Source organism: Embiotoca jacksoni, unplaced genomic scaffold (assembly GCF_022577435.1).
Source record: "Embiotoca jacksoni isolate LCO1_2020_lvr unplaced genomic scaffold, fEmbJac1.0.p SCAF_16, whole genome shotgun sequence".
NCBI lineage: Eukaryota > Metazoa > Chordata > Actinopteri > Embiotocidae > Embiotoca > Embiotoca jacksoni.
The window spans coordinates 6,101,633-6,122,510 of NW_027185296.1; the positions used below are offsets into that span (position 1 = coordinate 6,101,633).

Below are 20,878 nucleotides of genomic sequence, written 5' to 3' on the forward strand. Positions count from 1 at the left end.
GCAAAGTCTTTGTGACTGATTGGTTTAGATGTCTCTGCCCAAATAAAATAAATCTGACCACAACTGTATGATAGGCAAGTTTTATGTGTTCTGTTTTGCAGATTTACCTCAGTAGTGTTGAAATAAGTCTCTTTTCTTGAGTCATGCACATCTTTTAGTTGTATTTTTCAAGGATGTTGCCAAAGCCTTATCAGAGCAACACATTTCCTGAATTTATTTGGCATGTTTCTAATTCTCAGTCACCCTCTGCTCTTTCATATCGTCTGCTTACAACCAAACCTCATTGTTTTCATAATCCTGTTAGCAGTGCTTAGTTATGGCATTTTGAGGGAACTCTTGTTTTCACTTTCAGTAGCAACCCTGTCCCTAAGAGACAGACTCTCAGGGGCTGACACAGTTACACCAACAGTGGTGCAGTGGAGTTTGGCTTTGGCACAAACTCTACTGCTGTGACAAGTCTTAAAGTGTTTCCCTGGAGAGCTAAGGCTTGAATCCTGGTCTGTCCTTGTGTTGCCATTCTTCTCCCTGTTGCCTCGTAACTTTGCCACTTTCTGAATCACAGCCAAATTTAACTGAAAGTGCTTTAAAGTGTTGTGTACTTTACTTGTATTAAAACTAAACAGTAAACCATATTTAAGAATCCTATTATCTTTGAAGAGAAGAGCAAAAAAGTATCCGAGTTGCATGGCGTAGTTATTTAACTGATGATAGAGGGAGAATTTCTGTGTACGTATCTGTGAGTGAAGCAGATGTTGCTGTAGAAGAAATAGACTGGGCAATTGTATATCAAAGATGATTGTTCTCCACAGGGAGTGATGCTGCAGCTAAGACCACAAAGCCGATGCCACCTGCAGAGCTTCGCCACTTTAGTCATGATGTTTTTAAAGACTGTCAGTGCTTTCATATTGGAGAGTAGAAATGGATTTCTTTTGACTCAGCAGATCTCTAGCGAATTTGTCTGAAGGTCATTTTTAGTCTCCAGTTTTGTTTGTTTTTAACTCATCACTTATTCCCTTATTTTAAACATTACTTCAATATATGTTGCAACCAACATAATATGTCAGCAATAGATGACAAAATCTTCTTTAAATATTGCATAAACAGAAATCTAAATTATATAGTAAAAGAATGCTTGAGTCCTCCTGTCAGACAAATAGAAAGAAGAAAGAAATATTGTGGATATTTGTTTTTTGGTTTGTGTGTGTGCGTATGTTGTTGAGAAAATGTCTTTACCGTCCTTTAAGACTCCTTGAGAGTTGGGAGTGTGACCATCAAGTCTTACTCAAGAGTGTCCCCTTATTACCCAATAGCGAAGGATAAATTATTACAACTATACATTAATATACAGACAGGTTCAGTTAGATGTTAGTGTAGAGCTCAGTTTAATACACAACTGTACTGTGTGAAAATATACTTCTACCAGTGGTTAAAGGGTGATTTGGTGGGACCATGCTTGTTGGCGTATGCATATGTGTTTGTGTGTGCATTGGTAGATGTCGGTTGAAAGGGCTCTTTTGAACTTTGGGGCAGTGCTGGTCTTTTGTTGTGTCAGTCGCCCACGCTCACTACACCCCCTCTCACTCACCCAGCATCCTCCCATTCTCTCCCTCCTCGTCTCCCATCCTCCAACCACAGCTACAGGCTCTTTCATCTACCCTCTGTTGGATGAGGGATGGAGTGGTTATCTGTATGTGTGTGTCTGCAGTTTCCCATAGTGAGTGAAGAGCAGCAGACATACAAACATTTGACCTTTCACCCTGTGTGTTGTTGTCATTCATTGTGTACCTGGCTCGTCATGTTCACATTAGCTATCTGAACATGGGAGATGACTGCTGATGCTGTTGCTGCTGCTTGTAAATGGGAGATGCTCACAAACACACACACACACACACACACACACACACACACACACACACACACACACACACACACACACACACACACACACACACATACAGACCATATTGACACATGTGTCAGGAGTAGAGGAAGATCAATTTTGCCCCTGGTGTCCTTCTAAATGGCATTAGAATAACATTAGAATACTAATAACCACAATATCATTCTCTGAGGTCCCTGCTGAAAAAGGTCACTACAGACAAGACAATGCAGGAGCACGAGGTGTGTCACAAAAAACACAGAAGTATTTATGTTGAGATGTAATGTTTGCATATTTTAGTTGAAATCCAAGATTTTACCTTTATAAATTCCATTGAATGAATTAAAGGACTGTGCTTTTTTTTTTTTTTTAAATCTAGTGGCCATGTGTTTAATTAGGCGTGAAATAGGCTTGAGGATTTCCTTGTTAAGGATTTTCCAAATGGACAAAAAGGATACAATAGAATTCTCACGATTGACATCCAGCTGTATCCACGGTAATACAATGAGGTGCCCAATACCGCCGCATTCAGCAATGTACGCGCACACAAAAACACACATGTAACACACACACAGTGCCTCATTAGGAATTGCAAAGGAGGGGCTAAACCTTGTGCTGAAATTGGATGAGAGGTGAATGTAGACAGAAGGAGAGCATGTCGCTTTAAAAACAAAGCGCTATGGTGATTTGCTGTGATTACACATGAAAAGGGAGGCTTTTAATGGTGAATACATGTGTTTATTTTGATAGCTAATCATTTATTCTTTGATTGTAGAGTGTGAAAGGTCATTTAAGAGAGAAATGACCTTCATCTCTTTCACTTGGCTGAAAAATCGTCATGAATCTCAAGCTGCGTTTTCTCTTTCTCAGCATCGTATTGTCCTTCCCTCAGCAGATGCCTTGTTTGTCACTTGTTCTATTTTCTGGCCTCTATCCATCTCCTGCTGGCCTCAAGGCCAAAGTCCACACAGCTGTAATCACTCCTCTTTAGCCTGCTAGCCCACATAGGACCTTTGCACTGTCACTGCTACTGTTGAGACAGAGGAGGGACTGAAGCAGTGTGTTTCATTTGCGGGATGGTTCATTGGCAGACTAAACAGACAGCTGGGGGAAGTGTTATATAGGAAATGTCTGGTAAGGAGACTAATATAATTCAGACTGAGCCTGCTCTCAGATAAAGTTACAAGTGCTTATTGCCTCAATTTTGTGTTTGCCTCAAGCACCATACAGGCAAAGACTGTTAAACTGGATGACTGTTTTCTTTAAAGCTCCCCGGCTGTGTCAGAGAATAATTATGGTGCATATGTTTGTTTCTGTGTTATTCTTCTTGTACAGTATGTGTTTAAAAGTGCATACATGAGGTTAATTTCCTTGAAAGAGGCCTTCACAGTACTGCTGGTGCTCAGAGCTGTAGGTACACACACACTCTAAACTTCAAACAGGCTCAGATATGAACATGTTGCACAATCACACACATACCTGATGAGTGGCTAAAAGTAAATGAAGCCCCAGCAGTGATCCTGTGAGCCAATCTCTGTAAAATATTAACTGATGTTTGGCCAGAGGCAGACTACAGTATTAACCCCTTAGTTCACAAAGAGAAAGAAGACCCAAGAACATGCTGTCTGCTCCAGTGCACTGCTCCGTCTGAGCTGAATCATCAAAGTCATATTTAAATATATGTACAGTTGTTGTTAGCATTTGACAAAATGTTGTGATTTATTTCTGAAATTCAGTTAATCAGTAGAAAGTGTTTTTTTTTTCAGCAAACTATATGATGTTTTTGATAAAAGTGATTTCACATGTAAATCTATCATTTGGAAGATAAGGATTAAGGGTCAAATAAATGTTAAATATATTGTTTAAAGTAAAGTACAAGCCAATACAGGGCCTGTAATATTTTGTGTATTCAGTAACATCACTTCGAGTGACTGTAATGAATAGCTTAATAGCACTAAAACTGACCAAAACAACAAGCTCTGTGCTAACTGTGCATTTAGTTAATTAAATGTAATGAAACACATCCGCACTTGTGTAAAACCACCACATTAGAAAAGTATGTTGCCTTGTTGCACTGCCAGCAGCATGGCTGATATACCTGTAGATCCTCTTGGGTTGGTGCTGCCACATCCATCACAATAAAGGTTGTTTGTGTTGAGCACCGCTCTGCTCTGTGGCATTTTAGGGTCCTTAAAGGACAGTCAAAGCCTGCTGTAATGAATAACCCATCAGCCAGGCTGGTACTCCCAGCCGCCGCGTGGGCCCTATCTGTCACATCCATCATCTGCTGTGGGGGCCGCCCAGCCCAAAGGGAGGGCCGCTTAGTCAAAGAAGGGGGGTACAGGTGTGTCCACAAGGAGGGAGGGTTTGTATGAAGGTCTTAGGTCCTGCTTCCAGGAATAGTGGCCCTAATGAGCGGTGATGAGTGGAACAAGGTTTGAGGTCTTGTTTTCTATTTCTTAAATGTGACATAGGAACAACAACTGGAGAAGAGAGAAGGGAGGGAAGAGGAGGGAACTATGGGAATAGCAATGTAAGTGGGGGTTGGGGTGAGAGGGAGAGGTTGTCCTGGTCCAGAGGGGCTTCAGAGACACAAAGAGCTATAGCTCCCAGGGGACCCTCCTCCATCAGCCCACCCTGCTTATATTACTGGCCTGATTAATCTCATGCGCCAGCTATAATGCAGCTATAATGTATGATTTCTTTCTCTCTCTCGCTCTCTCTCTATCTCTCTCTCTTTCTCTCTCCAACACACAAGCTTCTCAGGTATTCTTGGGTCCCTATGGACACACCCCTGTGATCTGTCACATGACTAGCTCCCATGGTAACAGAGAAAAGACTTATTAGCATTCTTAATTAGCACTTTATTTATCTGCACTGTATAATTGTGCTTTTAATTGGTGTATTTTTCCATCACTTCACCTAATAGTATGAACTAAAAATAATTATACTACTTGAGAATATGACAGTTTTAGAGAGTTCAGTCAATATTTATTTGTAATTATTTGAACATCAGCGACTATATTCCAGAAATGTAATACTTTAATTCTGATGTGTCAGAAGACATTTTTGTTCCACTTTTATCATCTATTATGGCAACATTTACATCAAGTAAACTAAAGCAAGATACAAAGTTGTTGTTTCTGTGCAATCCATACACATACAGTCAGAGATTCCAGGCTAGACAGGTGGGAGATGAGTTTTCTTTTATAAACACATACTCTCCCAGCAGGGCCTTCTACATAAAAGGGTTTTCATGTTACTGTGCCAAAAGGTGCCTAGAGTGTTGACTGTGCTATGTAACATGTCAGTGTCAAACTAAAGGTTAGAAGATGGCTGTGAGTGAAGTGATTCCTCGCTCAGCTGCTTCTGACGTGCCTTTCAGTAAAGTATTTTATTCTGCCAACAGTGTAATGGTTTTGCTAGAGAGCCAGGAGCTATGAGTGTATGCAACTTTATTAGAAGGACCTATCAAACATGCTTAATACTGCTTCTCATGAAGAATATCAATTGTGCAGCTATGTATGTGCTGACATTTCTCTTTAGCAGCTGCGTTTTGAGCCGGAAGTATACATAATGCCTCGTCTATGACTGAAATGCTCTCCTCTGATGCCTTTTAGGAACATGCATTCAGCTTAATTTGTGTTCTGGGAAACTCAGCCCACAATATTGTTTTATTTTGCCATCTATCACAGACTGGTGCTTTTTCAGGCTCATTTCACAGTCAGTTGGTGTGTATTGCTCTTTTCCCTCCGTTCAGTGAGATGTGCAGCCCGGTCTAATCAGAGATCACAGTATTGATTCCTGGACGCACACAAAAAGGGCTGTTGCTTGCCATGCAATACAAAGGTACTGAGTAGGCCTAATCAACACCAATTGATTATTTTATGCTGACTGCTTACTTCTGGTGTGCAGTTTTCTGTTCAACATGCCTGCTATGAAATCTGTGTGCGAGATATAACGCTGTCTGGAACATTTGTCTTGACACAGGAATAAATTGGGAATATATAAGTAAGTGAGACTGCATTTGATCAAATAATCAACACAGACACACTAAATCATGTTGCTATCATAGTGCCATATCTAACATACATACACACACGCACGCACACACGCGCACACACACACACACACACACACACACACACACACACACACACACACACACACACACACACACACACACACACACAGATACTTGCAAAAGGAACACCTGCTCATTCGCATGCATGCACACAGTCACACAGTGATGTGAAAGCAATTGGCTGCAACAGAGGAGAGGCCAACTCCCAGAGTTGGTTGCTAATGGCTACAGGATCCAGGGGAGCAGAGAGAGATGTCGATAATGACAATGTCACTCCCGGCCAACCAGCGCTCAAAAATGGGACAGGACACACACACTTACCCAAACTCATGCAAGTCTATTGGTGATTATGTAGCACACGCAGGTACACACATTCAAGCACACACAACTCGATGCTGAAATGGAAGAGCAATTTTCTTCTACAGGTGACTGTGTTATTATAGCTGTCAAAAAGCAGCTCTTTTCCTGAGGGCTATTTTAGCTCCAAGTCTAATGTTTGAATAAAGGTTTTTTTCTTTCCTGTTTTACACTGCGGGTACTATAATCAGCATATGATTTTCCTAAATATTCATTTGAATTTCAAGGTCAAGTAGCAATTCATTTTCTTAGACCAAATTATTGCTTATTTCAATCCTTGCTTTTGCCATTCATATGTTTCCATCTTTTATTGGATTTACTGTATTAAATGGGAGAGTCTGCCCTTTTCATTATGTCTGCCCTGGTCCTCCAGTGGGTTGTGGCTGCTTCAGATGTGAGACAGTTAATTTCCTCATTACATCCATCAGCAGTGTCCACTGTTTCTGAGGTGGCTGGAAGCATCCCTCTGTTTCTTTGTTTGTTTCACAATGATCTTGACTCAGTTTTTATTTTCCTCTTTAAATGCCTGATTTTGCTTTATGACTTTTCACTTATTAACACCAGTGAAATCTTTAGCGCATTCAATCAGTCAGATTGACCAGAGACCTCCTCTGTCTTACGACACCGCATACGTTCCCAATGTAACTGCAGGCCAACCAGATAACAATGGAGCTCATGTAGATGATGTAAGGCTATGCAAAACCAACAAGGCAGCTTCTCTGTTCGGTTCTTCAAACAGTGTGTTTAATAGTATTTCACACAGGCTTTAAATATTAATTCTGAAGTATCACCAAGTGAAGTATGCATAAATGGAGAAATGAAATAAGACAAGCCTCGAGTTTGGTCCGTTTAGCCTTCGTCATCTTGCTACTTTGGAGCCAGAAGTGACCATATTTGGTCGAGCTTGGGAAGCGAGCGGTGGATCTGACTTGGTCTGATTGGGAACCCGAGGAAACTATTTCCCGCCCTCTGATAACAGAAACCTGAGTGCAACAGTGGCCTGTCAATCAAAAAGACACGCCCCCCCCAAAATGCCGCTTTTTGAAACCTAATATCGAATTAATGATGGGATTATTTTCAGATGGACTGCCAGACAATGAATAAGAAGGAGTGACTTTAGCGAGTGACACCACAATGACTCGTGTAAAAAATTATTGGTTTGTTTTTCTCGAGAGAAGTTGAATGGGATACTATGGAGCAGGAGACTTTTTGGAGCCAACCTCTCGTTGCCCTCTGTGGTATGGCAGTTTAAGACACTGCTGCACTAGAATCATTTTTCAGACCTGGAAAATACATCCACGTTATACACTGTCTATGGTTGAAAGCCTTGACTTTCTATATCTACTGTAGAAATGGCTGCACCATTACAAAGTAAATCAGTACATATTCACAGGAAACAATACTAATCTGCATTTGTCTTTGTTTCTCTTTATGATAGACAGTCCCTCTGACAGCATATTACTGCTAATGTAGTTCAATGCAGATGCAAACAGGGGCCCGATGACTTCCTCTGTGGCTGCCCGTCCCTGTTATTGTCCGTATGAATGCAGTACATCTAGGATGCCACCCTCATTCCTTTCACTTGGCTGCATATGGATCAGCCGAACAAGCTCAGTGAAGAGGAAACATGGGGAAAGCAGAAACAGTGAGGGAGGTGTGAGAGGGGGTAAACATGTAGTCTGCCTCAAGAAGAGATCAAGAATGAAGCCGAGCGGTAAAATGAGACATCAGCAGCACAGTGAAGCATTTCTGATGCTCTCTTTTCTCCACAGAGCAGATGATGATTAATATCAGTCATGTTTGTGTAACGCTGAGAGCGGAACATAAACCTTATTGTAATCCTAATGAGCCATGACCATGTAGACCAGCCCTGACTAATGGGGTTAAACTGTCACATGGTCATCCTGACAGAGATTTTGTTCTGGATCTAGTCAGTGTTCCCACTATAAGATTTATTTAGTTTTCTCTGCTTTGATTTTCCAGGGGTGAGACTGTGGTGGAAAAAAAAAGATTTGAGCTGGACAAAGGGTATTATTCGGTCATTAATTTAATGGTCATGCAGATACGGACAACTTTCTGCGCTTATTCAAGACAGTTGCTTAAAGTTAGACAAATTGGAATAGGATAGTATAGATTACAAGCTAATACAGTGGAAATATATGCATTCGCCTCAGGCCGTTGTCATGGGCTGTGAGTTCTCTCTATGCTGATGACATCTGCTGCCCTCCACCCGTTGCTCAGCCACCAGCCTCCCTTCTGTCTCCCATAATCTCCCCACCCCTCTATCTCTTACTCCAGGACCACTCATCTTCCCCCCACAAACCTATTTTTTGTAATTAGGTGTTGCTTCAAATAACTTTTTTCAGCTCAGTGAATCAGGGAATCATTTTCCCAAAGCACCCTGGTATGTTGCGTCCCCGAGCTCTGTGCTGCCATATTGTCCGGTCATAATCAGAGCATTTCTATGATTTAGGGAAACAGTCATTTCTAATTGTCTTTAGAGCCAGATAACTGAAAACTCTGAAATGACAGAGGGATATTTAATCACTGGCCATTCATTCCATAAACATGAAATTTTATCGATACATACTTAAACATTGCAGACACCAGATGTTTCTTAAGCGGTAGCTACCAAAGTGGCAACATCCCCTAATCCATAAACCCATTGATGTTTAGAGCACTTGGGTTTCATAGTGTGAATCTTTGTTTGGTGGTAAATGGCAGCAAACTTCAGTCTTGCAGTTACTCAATGGACAAAAATTCTACTTAAAAATGTAGAAATTATTGCTGTAAATGTGTAAGCAGAGATGTACTGTTATATTAAAGTGGTGTTTTTGGCAGGCAACTGAAGAAATAGTAATAACATTACCTACAAAATCATGTTTTTAGTAGAAACATGTTCCATATCTGTCTCCATTTTTTGTAAAAAACTGTAACAGTATACCAGAGACTCTCAGAGAGGGTATCTTACACTCACCTCACAGACTGACTCCGCAGTGACTGTTCCCTTTTTAAAAAGGTTCCATGAAATCAGACCTGATCTTTTGCGATTAGATTTGCTTCAATTAATGTTGTATTAGGGATCTGTGCAGTGCATGAGTTTGCATACTGAGACAGTGATACTCATCCATGTCCTTTATTGGACTGCTGCCAGGAATAAAGTCTGTATTAACCAAGCTGTGGCACACAAAGAAAAGAAATGTGATATTGACAATAACTATCACATTAAACAGCAAGTACTGAAATGGCTCCGAATGTGATGAGATTTAACATATGATAAAAATATAGATTGTTCCGACTCCACAGTGGGTCTCCAACCACAGAATTCATGTATGCTTCATTTTAGTTAATAATATCCCATAGCAATCTTTACTGACAGACAAATATTACTTTAAAATATTCCTGATCTAAAATGGCTTAAGATGTCTGACAAAGTTTGAGAGATGTGATTGAAGCTGAAAAGTCCAGCTGAACATTTCACTCTGCGAGATAAATCGGACAGCTTAATTCACGCTGTTATCAGTTTGCCTTTTCGCTCAGTCTCTGCCTACCTGTAGGGAGATGCAGGGAGTCAGTGAGACTCGCAGAGAAACTATCCTGATCTTCAAGGCCCTGCGTGGTGGTGGGAGGAGAGAGAAAGGTCTGGGCCAAACTTTCCTTCACTCTGACTGTCGGAGATAACACTTCACAGCAGCAGCTTAGTAAAATAAGAAGAGGGAGGGAAGAAGGGAGAGAGAAATAGAGAGGGGAAGGAACCGATAAAGACCGGGAATAAGGGAGAGAATTACTCAAACTAACACACACTGACTTTTTTTTGCTGGCCTGTGAAGAATTAAAAGCAGCAGTAATTGACTTTCCCGTCAGCCTGCTGGTCAGTAATACCGTCTTCTGTGGACTTCCTGTTTGTTTGATTGGAAGAATATATAGCCTTTTACTTCTCTGTCTCATTCCCCCCCCATGGAATTTCCTCCTTCATCTCCCTTTTTCCCATTTAACCTCCTCTGTGTTTTCAACCATACCCATTTAGCCCTCCACTGAACTCCAAATTGAGTCATCACAATGTTTATTTATTTCTGTGGTGTGCTCCTCAAATTGTGTGGATCTCTGTTCTGCAGTCAAACTGGGTGTGTATATCTGGGCTTGTAAGGGATACAGGAAGTATCAGGGCTCAATACAAAAATGCGCAGAGGATGCAAGGGTCACTGACAAGGCAGATTTTACAAACAACATCATCATACACATGTATAGAGGCTTTAGTGGAAAAAGAGAAGTTACAGGATTTGTTATGGACAAAAGAATAAGCAGCAAAGATGACCCACTTCATGTGATTCTCAGAAACTTTGCCTATTAGTGTGCTTCCATCAGCCTTATTGTACAAACATCCACATCTTGTTTAAGGACTTACTTCAATAATTGCTACTCAGTGAAAAGTTTTGTGTTTTTTTGTTTATATATATACCTACTTAGTTATAGAGTTTATTTTAAAGTAAAAGTTTCTGTTTTGTGATAAACAAGCAATTTTGAAAGTAATGTTGTATTTTTCCCTGAACTTTTTGTGTATAAGAAATATACCATAAGTTCAAATATCCACTTTGGCTTTCACAGTACATTAAATGACCTACTGACACCAAGTCATCTACAACAAGCCCTTTTCACTTTAGTCTCATCACACATACTGCCTCTGTAGCCGTGATTGACAACATCTTGAGCCTTTTCCCTAACGACACAGGAACTCACGCCCGAACGTGAACGATGATGATCTGGTACTGTTGGTACTTGTAGTTGTGCCAGTCTCCTGACAAAAACATGACAAGAATTTATGGCACTTCGATTGCTTAATCTGACATAGTCACCATTGTGAAAAACAAATATATTGTGTAGTCTGATCCCAGCGTAATTAAACCCTGCGTTTAATCGACTTTAGCAAGCCTGTATCTTCCTCCCTGGATGTTCCAACTTCCACCCTCGTGATTTCAAACTCTGCATACAGTTATTAAAAACGAAAGAAAATGTATTTAAATTTTTAAACCTAAGCAGACAGAATATCCTTTCAAACAGTGCTTTTAGAGTTGTTATATCACATGTATTTTTCTTCCTTTACAGCTTTCCGTCTCCATCTCTCTCTATATCATTTCTCCCTCATATTTCCCCCTTGGCTCAGTCTCTTTCTTCATGCCTCAGTGTAATTCTCCCGTGTCATTCAGTGTGTTTGGGTGTTGTGTCTTTTCCCTCTGGTTCCCGGGATCATCTCACACCCCATCTGGCCTCTTGCTTACACTCTTTCCCTCTCATCAAGTATTCACTCTGCTGTTGGTAATTTATCCATCACATGTGCCTCTCACTCCCTCTCAACCTCTCTCTCTCTCTTTCACTTTCTTTTACACACAAGACAAAGATATTAACACTTCTCGGGATGTGTGATTTTTCTCCATCATATCATATTCACTGCTCTGCCTGGGTATAGTTTATTTTTTGGAGCTGCTTAGCTTGCAGTCTGGCAGTATAAATAGTGCACAATGGATCGGGAGCTACAGTAGTTCCTCATCCTGCCTCCGGTCCTCCCAGGCTGGCAGTCTAACCCAGTGAGTGTGCATTCTTAATGTTCCCCTGGCCTCGATGAGAGAGATGATTGGTAGAATTAATTGTGGCTGCAGGGCTGAATGGGAATAAGTGAGAAAAAAAAAAAAGGCGAGAAGGGGTGGGGGGTGGGGGTGGGGGTCTGACTGGTTTTAGTGTTGTGTTTCCTTCCTTAAAGCCTGGCACTAGAGGATGTTGAAGTTGTTTTTAGGCTCTCACTCTTTTTGTCTCTCTAGATTAATGTTAGATGAGAGTTAGGGCAATAAAATTCTCTTTTATAGCTCCGTTTGTCTTTCTTTTTGTTAGTGATTTACACCTGGGGGCTTGCAGGGAAGAGATAAGTGAAGCTGGTAAGAGACAGTCGTAATGTAATGGTCTCCTTAGCTCCCCTGACAATAATGCCATCAGAATATAGTTTATATCGTGCAGTGAGGTGTCGTTAAATGGGATAAATGGAGCTTCAAAAGAGGGACATCCAATTTGTGAGTGTGTCAAGAGGCCTCTTTCCATTTGTGTGTGTTTGTTTTAGAGGAATGTGAAGAAATAGATGCTGATGTCCTCTCCCCTCTCGGCTCCGGTGTAATGAGAGGTGATATCTGAGCTCACAACACAGAGGAAACCATTGCTCTGCCTCTCAGTGCATTTTTATCTTCCTTGTCTCTCTCAACTTAAGACCAGTTAACTTTCAGCTTGAAACATGTAATAGAGTAAAACAAAATATAAGGGGGTGATAACAACAAATTGAAAGTTCAACCAGGAAATTCTGTGACTGTCCTTACAAAAAAGCAGTCCTGGTGTGAAGGAGTGACATGTTTGTGTTCGTGTCGGTGGTTGTTCTCATCATGGTCGGCAAGTTGGAGGGTCTCCATGAAGGATTTATATGCTGGTTTCATGAGGTCGCGTCACAGAGTGCCTGTATGGGAATATAAGTTGGGGGTGGGGGATGTGTGTGTGTGTGTGTGTGTGTGTGTGTGTGTGTGTGTGTGTGTGCGCGCGTAATGTGTTTCGGGGGTGAGTGTAGTAGGGTTCTGGGGAAGCTGTCTCATCATTTATTTATACAATCTACAGAAGAAGGGGTTAGCGGAGAGAGGGGGGCTGCCTTCTACAAGCCGTCCTGGGAATACTGTAGGTCAAGAGTTGTTTTTCTAGCTACCAGCACAATTCTTTGTCTGAAAAAGTGAAGCCAATGAATGAACACAAAATAGTAGCGTAGATCTACTGCTCTCATAGCATGTTGTGCACATGCATGTCTCATTATTTTGAACACAAAAACCCTGGGTATGCTCCCTCACCTCTGGCTGGTTTGGATAGTGCTGATGCGGAGTTTAATGACTGAGAGTTAGGGACACAAAATATGCTTGTTCATTTCATATAATTATGAATGGAATATATAGATTATAAATATTTCTTTATTTATTGACCAACAGTCCGGCAGAATGTGTAAAATCCAGGCATCACATTGGGCTCTGAAGACTTGTTAGCAATAGATATGTTTGTGGGCTATACGTTTATGTTATAATTTTTTATTATCTGGGCTAAAAACATCTAAAACTTTCTAAAATGTTCTTGATAAAGGATCAATTAAATAATTAATTTACCAACTTGTTTTGGGAATGAGGAAATATGTAGGTCTTATTGCTTCTGCGTGTCACTCAATCAATTGCTGTAATTTAGAGTAGTTAAAAGTTCTAAAGCCATATATTGACTTTTCTCTAGCTTTATTAGGTCTTTCATAAATAATATGATGCTGTGAGCAGAATGAGAGGCTCAGCTGCCATAAATTATCTGTCCTGGTTGGTCAGGTATATCAACATCTTACTGACTGACAAATGTCCTCACACATACTCTAAACACAAGTCAGTTTAGTTCTCTGAAGGCAAAGGACAGTCGTGTTTGTTGTTGACACATGAAGTGCCTGGACTGAAGTAATGTCCAAGACCTGCAGTTTAAATACATACACACACACACACACACACACACACACACACACACACACACACACACACACAGAGTAAACAGAGGCTATCACCACACAGCTGTACAAGAGCAGGCCTATTAATCCCCTCTCCAGTACTCACACACGCGCGCGCACACACACACACACACACACACACACACACACACACACACACACACACACACACAAAACACCATGAAACAAATGCCAGGGCATTCAAGACTCCAGGGGACCTTTAAACATTGGCTGGAGGATAGGATGGAGGGGCCTCTGTTTGCCCTGCTGTCTCTATGTTCTGTCGGTTAGTGTAGATGCAGATGTCCGTTTGCAGACCTGAGTCGCACACGTAAAGGAGGACACTGACATTTTGGCAAAAACAGAGAATCAAATCTTGAAATGGGAGTTTAGCAGTGAAACAGTGTTCTTTCATTGTAAAACAGACACAGTGCACATGTTTCAAGATGGATTATTGTCAACAACATAATGATGGATTGAATTTGTATCCATATTTTTGGGGCAGAACGTATCTGTAAACTTAGGAGAACAAAGCTTTCCCATCCTGTCTGTAGACGTTTGTCTACCTTCAGACCCATTGTGTGAAAGCTGCTGGATTCCTGAAAGCCATCTCTATCATCATCCATCCAGACTAGAGATAATGAGAAGCCATACTGTACAGCTGACAGAGACACTGATAACATGAACTGATCCAAGATATGCCACATGTCACAGTTGCTGCATTAATGTAGAATGTTTCTATAATTAGGTTTCATTGCATTTCCTCTGTAGCACAGAGGCAGATAAAGGATTTGGACAAGGTAACTGTGAGCTGTAAATTATGTGCATATGTTCTATTCCTGGTTGAAGGTAAAGTGAGAGGTTGAGAGGAGGTAGAAGACAGAATCGTTTCAGCTGAGCTGTTAGTAAAGTCTTCAAAACACAGCTGGGAGGATGAATTCAAAGATGAACTCTGACTGTTGCCTTTGTTCTCACACATCCAGTGCTTCACACACATAAACGTATCAACATAAAGAGACGTGTGCATGTTCTGTGTGCACACCTACATCGATGTGCTCCTCTATTTTCGGGGTCGGCAGGAAACAAAGAGACAGAGGTGCAGGGTCACTTCATAACCCCACTCAAACCTGAAAACTGCCCTCACATCTACCCTTTCATCCAGCACCACTGCACTCCCACCAGCACACTCACTCTGTTAGTCAGTGTCCAGGTGGGAGAAAAATTCACAAAATATACCTTCATCCAAACATCTCTGGATGCTAAAATAATTCAGAAAACGAATGAAAGAATACAGAAATCATGTTAAGTGATAAAATGTAATTGAGTCTTTTATGAGTCAATTACCGATTAAGGTTCCTGACATTTTCCAGATTTTTTTGTGAGTGCAGTATGAGATTATGATCAAATTCCACCTGCCATTTTAAAAAAGAAAAGGATTCTGTCTCTGATTAAGGGACATTCACATAACTGGATGGTACCCCACAGTTTAAGTTATTACACATAGTAAGACATTTCCAAACAGGTGGTTTAGACAACTTGTTTTTAATTAAAAGAAAGGTTTTTAAATTGTAATCTAATTGACAATAGTTTCATAGCTATATCAGATTTATTTGAATCCTAATATTAGGTGTATGGATGTAAAATAAGCCAACGTTCACTAACTGCTCCCCATCTTCTCCTTTCCTCTCACTCTGCATCGCTATCCTTTAGTGCTCCTTCATACAAAGTGTTCATTAGCAGTGTAACCTTTTGCTTTGAATTACATTACAGCTCAGTTTGCTGCTTGCCTGCAGGTCCAGCTGAGGAATTGCGCTGCACCATCATTCATTGTGTCATGGCACACTGGCCTGAAAGGTACTCGGTCATTCAGCAAATCTGTTAATGCTAGCTAGCCAATCCCTCAGCAGTTTGAGCATGCATCCATGCATCCCTGCATCCATCCATCCATCTGCAGAAGGGCAGCCAGCCAGTCACCCTGTCAGCCTGCCGGTGCTGAGGTAGTCAAACTCTGCAGGGTTGTAGAGCTCAAACAGTTGTGACCGGAAACCAAGTGCTTACTTTTCTCTTTTCATCGATTCTCTGTACTTCACTCCTTGTTTTAGTAGATTACGTGCTTTCTCCAATTTAGTAGCTTTTTCTTATCCCCCCTTCAATGTTATCATATTTTCTTACCTCGTCTGTAAAGTGCTGTGACCAATTCAAACAGGCACCATGTGCTACTACCACAGCTCTGTCTCGTGGATTTCTCCTCTTTATCCCTGATGAACTGACTTTTGACCCGAAGTGGAAGTTTGTTCTTGTTTGCAAACTGGGTGCAAACTGCATATTCCTTCATAAAGCGATGTCAGCTGTATGCAGTCCCTGCTTCAACTGTTGTCATTACTGTAATGGTCTTGTTTTGGATGTTTAATGAGCACTACTTTCACTTACTCAGAATGTAGCTAACATGGAGTGAAAGGTATTTTTCAGCAGGAAATGTTCCTTTCTTTATGCTTCAATGGATTTGTCCTTTTCCAGTAGACGTTAGGCTATGGAATTTTTTGCACCTGGAGAACACACTTTAATTAACTCGCAGTATAATCGATTACCCCAACACATGTGCAGGCAGTTTTCATTTATGTTTCCGTGTAGAGCAGTTTGACTTTAAAGCTGCTGTTGAAGAGGTTTTCACCTTTTCATCACACTCTTATACATCCCTGCTACAAGTGTGTGTGTGTGTGTGTGTGTGTGTGTGTGTGTGTGTGTGTGTGTGTGTGTGTGTGTGTGTGTGTGTGGATAGAGCGAGCAGTGATATTGACAGACTGCTGCCTGGGGAATCTCTTTCTTATTACTGTGCCGAATAGAAAAGCCTCACCATGAAGCAGTAGCAGTCAGGGCTTATTTTGTGATAGCTAATGTTTACAAAGTGATATCATCAGTGGATCTCTGACACTGTAGCTACTTTATCCAGCAAAGTCCACATATCTCTGTATTCAACTTGGAATTAACTTCTGCATTTGACATTTAGGTACTTGTGACTCCGCAGATCTGATTGATGAGAATGTCAGATATTTATGGAAAAGATATGAATGGTACATGCAGGAATGTTTTTTTGCAAGCTGGTTTTATAAATGTATCTGATCTTGTTACAAACTATTTGACCTGTTTGCCATTATTATTATTGCACTGCTTTGTTGCTGCTCTGTCATTTTTAATGGTAATGGTAATTTTAGCAGTGTTTAGTATATGTGCAGTATATGTGAGTGTGCAGAACCATTCACAGTGTGCCTGTGTATGTGTGTTTATAGGGTAACTGGCCATTGGCTACATTATAAGCTCTGTCAGGTGTTGGCTGGTCTGCTGTGAATGAGGCAGAGGATTATTTGAGACAGAGCATCAATGCTGATTGAATTGGCTGTTCCTGAAAAAGACATGCAGGGTTTTGTCAGACAGAGGAGAGACAGGAGGAAGCTGTTGATCTAATTGTAGCTCTGAATGGAAGTCTGTTTGCCTCGGTGCTGATGAACCTGAAAGGAGTACTCTGAGTTTTTGGAAGATTAGCCAGTTGGTGAATTCACGTAATAGTTGAATCCACAGAATCCAAAACAAACAGCTGCACATTCCCATACTGTAGTTTACTTTAATAATTGCTAACAATTACAGTAAACACCATTCAAAGTGAAGAGATCCTTGTTTTTGTTATAATATGCTATTAGTGTTTATTCCATTATTCTGGATTTGTGTACTATAGTTTAGTGGCACTAACATACAGGGTAACTTACTGACCACCAACTTTTTCAGTAATAACATTATAACATTATAATCCAACCAGTCAACAATAAAGCAAGTGAATAAGACTAATTCATCACTAAGCTACAGTAAATGTACTGTGATTCATATTTAACATTCATGTCCTGAACTTTGAAAGCATCAGTAGAGAAAAGCATGAAGAGAAACTGTTCTTCACCAAAAAGAAAATCTGTAGATGTTATCAGCTTAAAGTGTTTTAGCCTCTTTGACATAATAGATATACATGTTATGTACAGTGTTTTGTAAAGCGTTAACAAGGGGAAACACGATTTTGGTGTCTACAACCTCAACCTACTTTAGCTGTATATGAGTACAGCTGTGTTGCTACCTTTCTTGTTCACATCCTTTACAAAAAGCTTTGAGATAGCTTTATCCTTCAGTACCAAGTTAAATAGTGAGCTTTGCCATTACTTACTCAACTCCTGTTGTGTTTCCTGGGTGTGTGTGCAGCTGCGGGAAAGTTAATCACAGAAAAGAACATCATGATCACCAATGTGCTTTGAGTTTTCTAACATGTACTTATTTCTTTGGTCAAACAGCTGATCACAATTTCTTTTCTTTTCTTCTTTTTCCAGTCACAGACGAAGACACAGTGAAGAGATACTACGCTAAGTTTGAGGAGCGTTTTTTCCAGACCTGTGAGAAGGAGCTCCTGAAAATCAACACATTCTATTCGGGTATTTATTTACTTCAGTTACTCTTCAGATAACAATTAATGGAGAATGCGTGAGATCTAAATCAAATAACAGATGCGGTTTCAGATCAAATAAATGAAATAGTAATCCTGTGAATTGTTGTATTGACTGTGAATCAATCATCTACTCCAATATCACCATAATGTAATTAAAAAAATGCTTCAATCATCTTTAAATATTGTGTTTAAACCATAATGTAAATACTGTTATACATGTCAGCTTTCATCACATATTTTCATTTAGATATTAGAGTTGCTGCACAATGCTTTCAGTTCACACACATATTTCTATATATTCACATGTCTATATTCCATTGCGTCTAATCTCTGTCATTTGATTGAAGTAGCCAGTGAACGTCACATTTGGGGGGGCGGGCCTCCTTGTGTGTATTTCAGGGAGCAAGGGGGAATGTGTGTGCTGTGAAACATGAGATGAAGGCCATGATATATTCTGGTATTCTGGTACCAGAAGGTTGCCTTGTAGTCTTGAACTTCAGCTCCGGGGGAAGTGGGAGGATCTCTAAAGACAGGCAGTGCTTCCTCTCGAGGCCATGTGGGAAACTGCAGGCTCACCAGGTCAACAGAGAGCCAAGGTTGACTGGAAAGATTGTTCCAGCTCATAATGATGGGACATTTCTGGCAGATTGATGGCAAGAAGAGCAAACCAACTGGGCATAAATCATCGGGGAGCTTGTTAGCAGGAGGTTGATTTCCTGAAGTACTGAAGCAACTTTGAATCTCTTGAGTTTTACTCTCCAGCAACAGTATATGTCTCAATCACTGGCATAAGTCAGACGTTTACAGTTAGCTGTTGTGTGCAGGACATGCCTCGTTAAGGAGTCCTTCATTATGTTGATCCATTATCTTCTTTTTTAAGAGCAGAATGGGCACATTAAAGTATGATAAAAGGATGTAATAGCACTTTTTGAAAAATCCAAATTACTTTAACCCAATAACAGTATATTATTGTCTATCTATGAATGTCTGCATAACTTATAAGGAAAAGAATACACTAGAATAGAAAACAATATTCATTTAGCTGTCATGTCTGATCTTTTCCTTGCTACATGTGACATGTGGTAAGTCTGTTGACAGCAGCAGTCATATCCCATCAGTATTACAGTCAGTGAGTCACCGTATCTTCACCAGACCAGATGTGTGAGGTTGCTTAAATGTTGTGTATGAAAACATCAACATCTCCCTCGCCTGCTCTCTGGCGTCTTGTTTATCAGGCAGCTTTATCTGATGCCAGCTACTCTGCCTGTATGTGTGTAGCACTGGAGAGCTGGAGAGCTAGAAATAAATTGTGTGCTGACTTTACATAAGACACTTGCCTCCACATAGCTCTTTTCCTCCATATCTCCCTCTGAAAGGGGTCCGTGACCTCTCAAAGCCATTCTGCTGCAGTGCGCTAAAATCCAGCCTGTTGGACAACACTTTCATCATTATTGGTTAAACACACACCAAAAAAGAAATGGCAGGTTTTGCTAAGTTTGCAGACTGCCATTTACTGTCTCTTTCTGGAAACTGAAGAGGAACAAAAGATTTTTTTGAATACTCCTCTAAACCCACACCAGTGGAAATGTAAACCACCAACACCTGTCTGTTTAAGGTTCATTAGCCCCACACACAGACGAACTGCACAGCCATGTCCTCTGTTGTGCCTCTGCACCCCAGACCTCAGATTTAATCTAAACCTATTTGTGTCAGGCAGTCTGGGTCCTGACTTTCTCACGCCTCCTGCTGCTGTCATGTGTTCAGTCGAGTATTGTTATGACAGACGGTACGGGTCCGATAGGAGGATTACTGTTAATTTAGATGTCAAAGAAGAGCTGTGGCATTCCTGTGAGCCAGGTAGTGTGATATCCGGAGCATGTGTGTCGGGGTGTGCTCAAGCAACAAAGCGTGAAAGTGACCAGAGGGTGAGCCCTCATTTTAGGAGAAGAGGAGCAGCTACTGGAGCCCCAGTTTCTCAAACTGTCAGGCTGGCAGCGTGGTTCAAACCACAACAGATTTTTTATCAGACTACTGTCACATATACCACTGCTAAGAAATGTCAGTGTACTTTTTGCGAGTCCATGTCTGTTTCCACTACTGCTGGAGAAACTTTAAGTCATAGCCAGAGCTGAATTCTCGAAAAACACAGATTCATAAACAGTTAGTTTCGGTAGTTAGCTTATTAGCATATTAATGAATTATTAGTTAGTGTATTAATATCTTATGTAAACACATGTCCAATAACAAATCAGCACTGTGGATGAGTTAAAAGCCATAGTGTAATAGGAGTGATGGGTAAGGATGGGAACAGTGAGGAAGGATTGGCTCAGCCTACACACACTTAAACCCACTAAGCCAACTCATAAGAATTGTGAACAGGAATTAAACCAGCAACTCATTGGTAGTTCACTAGTCGACTTCAACTATGTACTTCTATTATAAGCTTTGAACATGAGTTTCATACAAAATAATATAACAAGGAGAAGAAGAAGAGGAGAAGAAAAATTAGAGAAAGAAAAAGAAACACGA

The 20,878-nt window shown here is 40.7% G+C and overlaps 1 protein-coding gene across 1 annotated transcript in view; it reads left to right on the forward strand.

Annotated features, from left to right (window-relative positions):
* Positions 1-20,878, forward strand: part of xpr1a (xenotropic and polytropic retrovirus receptor 1a) — a 67,401-nt gene that overhangs the window by 28,378 nt on the left and 18,145 nt on the right. The window contains exon 3 of the mRNA XM_069150487.1: positions 18,234-18,335. Coding sequence (XP_069006588.1) covers positions 18,234-18,335 — 102 coding nt within the window. The remainder of the gene's footprint in view (positions 1-18,233; positions 18,336-20,878) is intronic.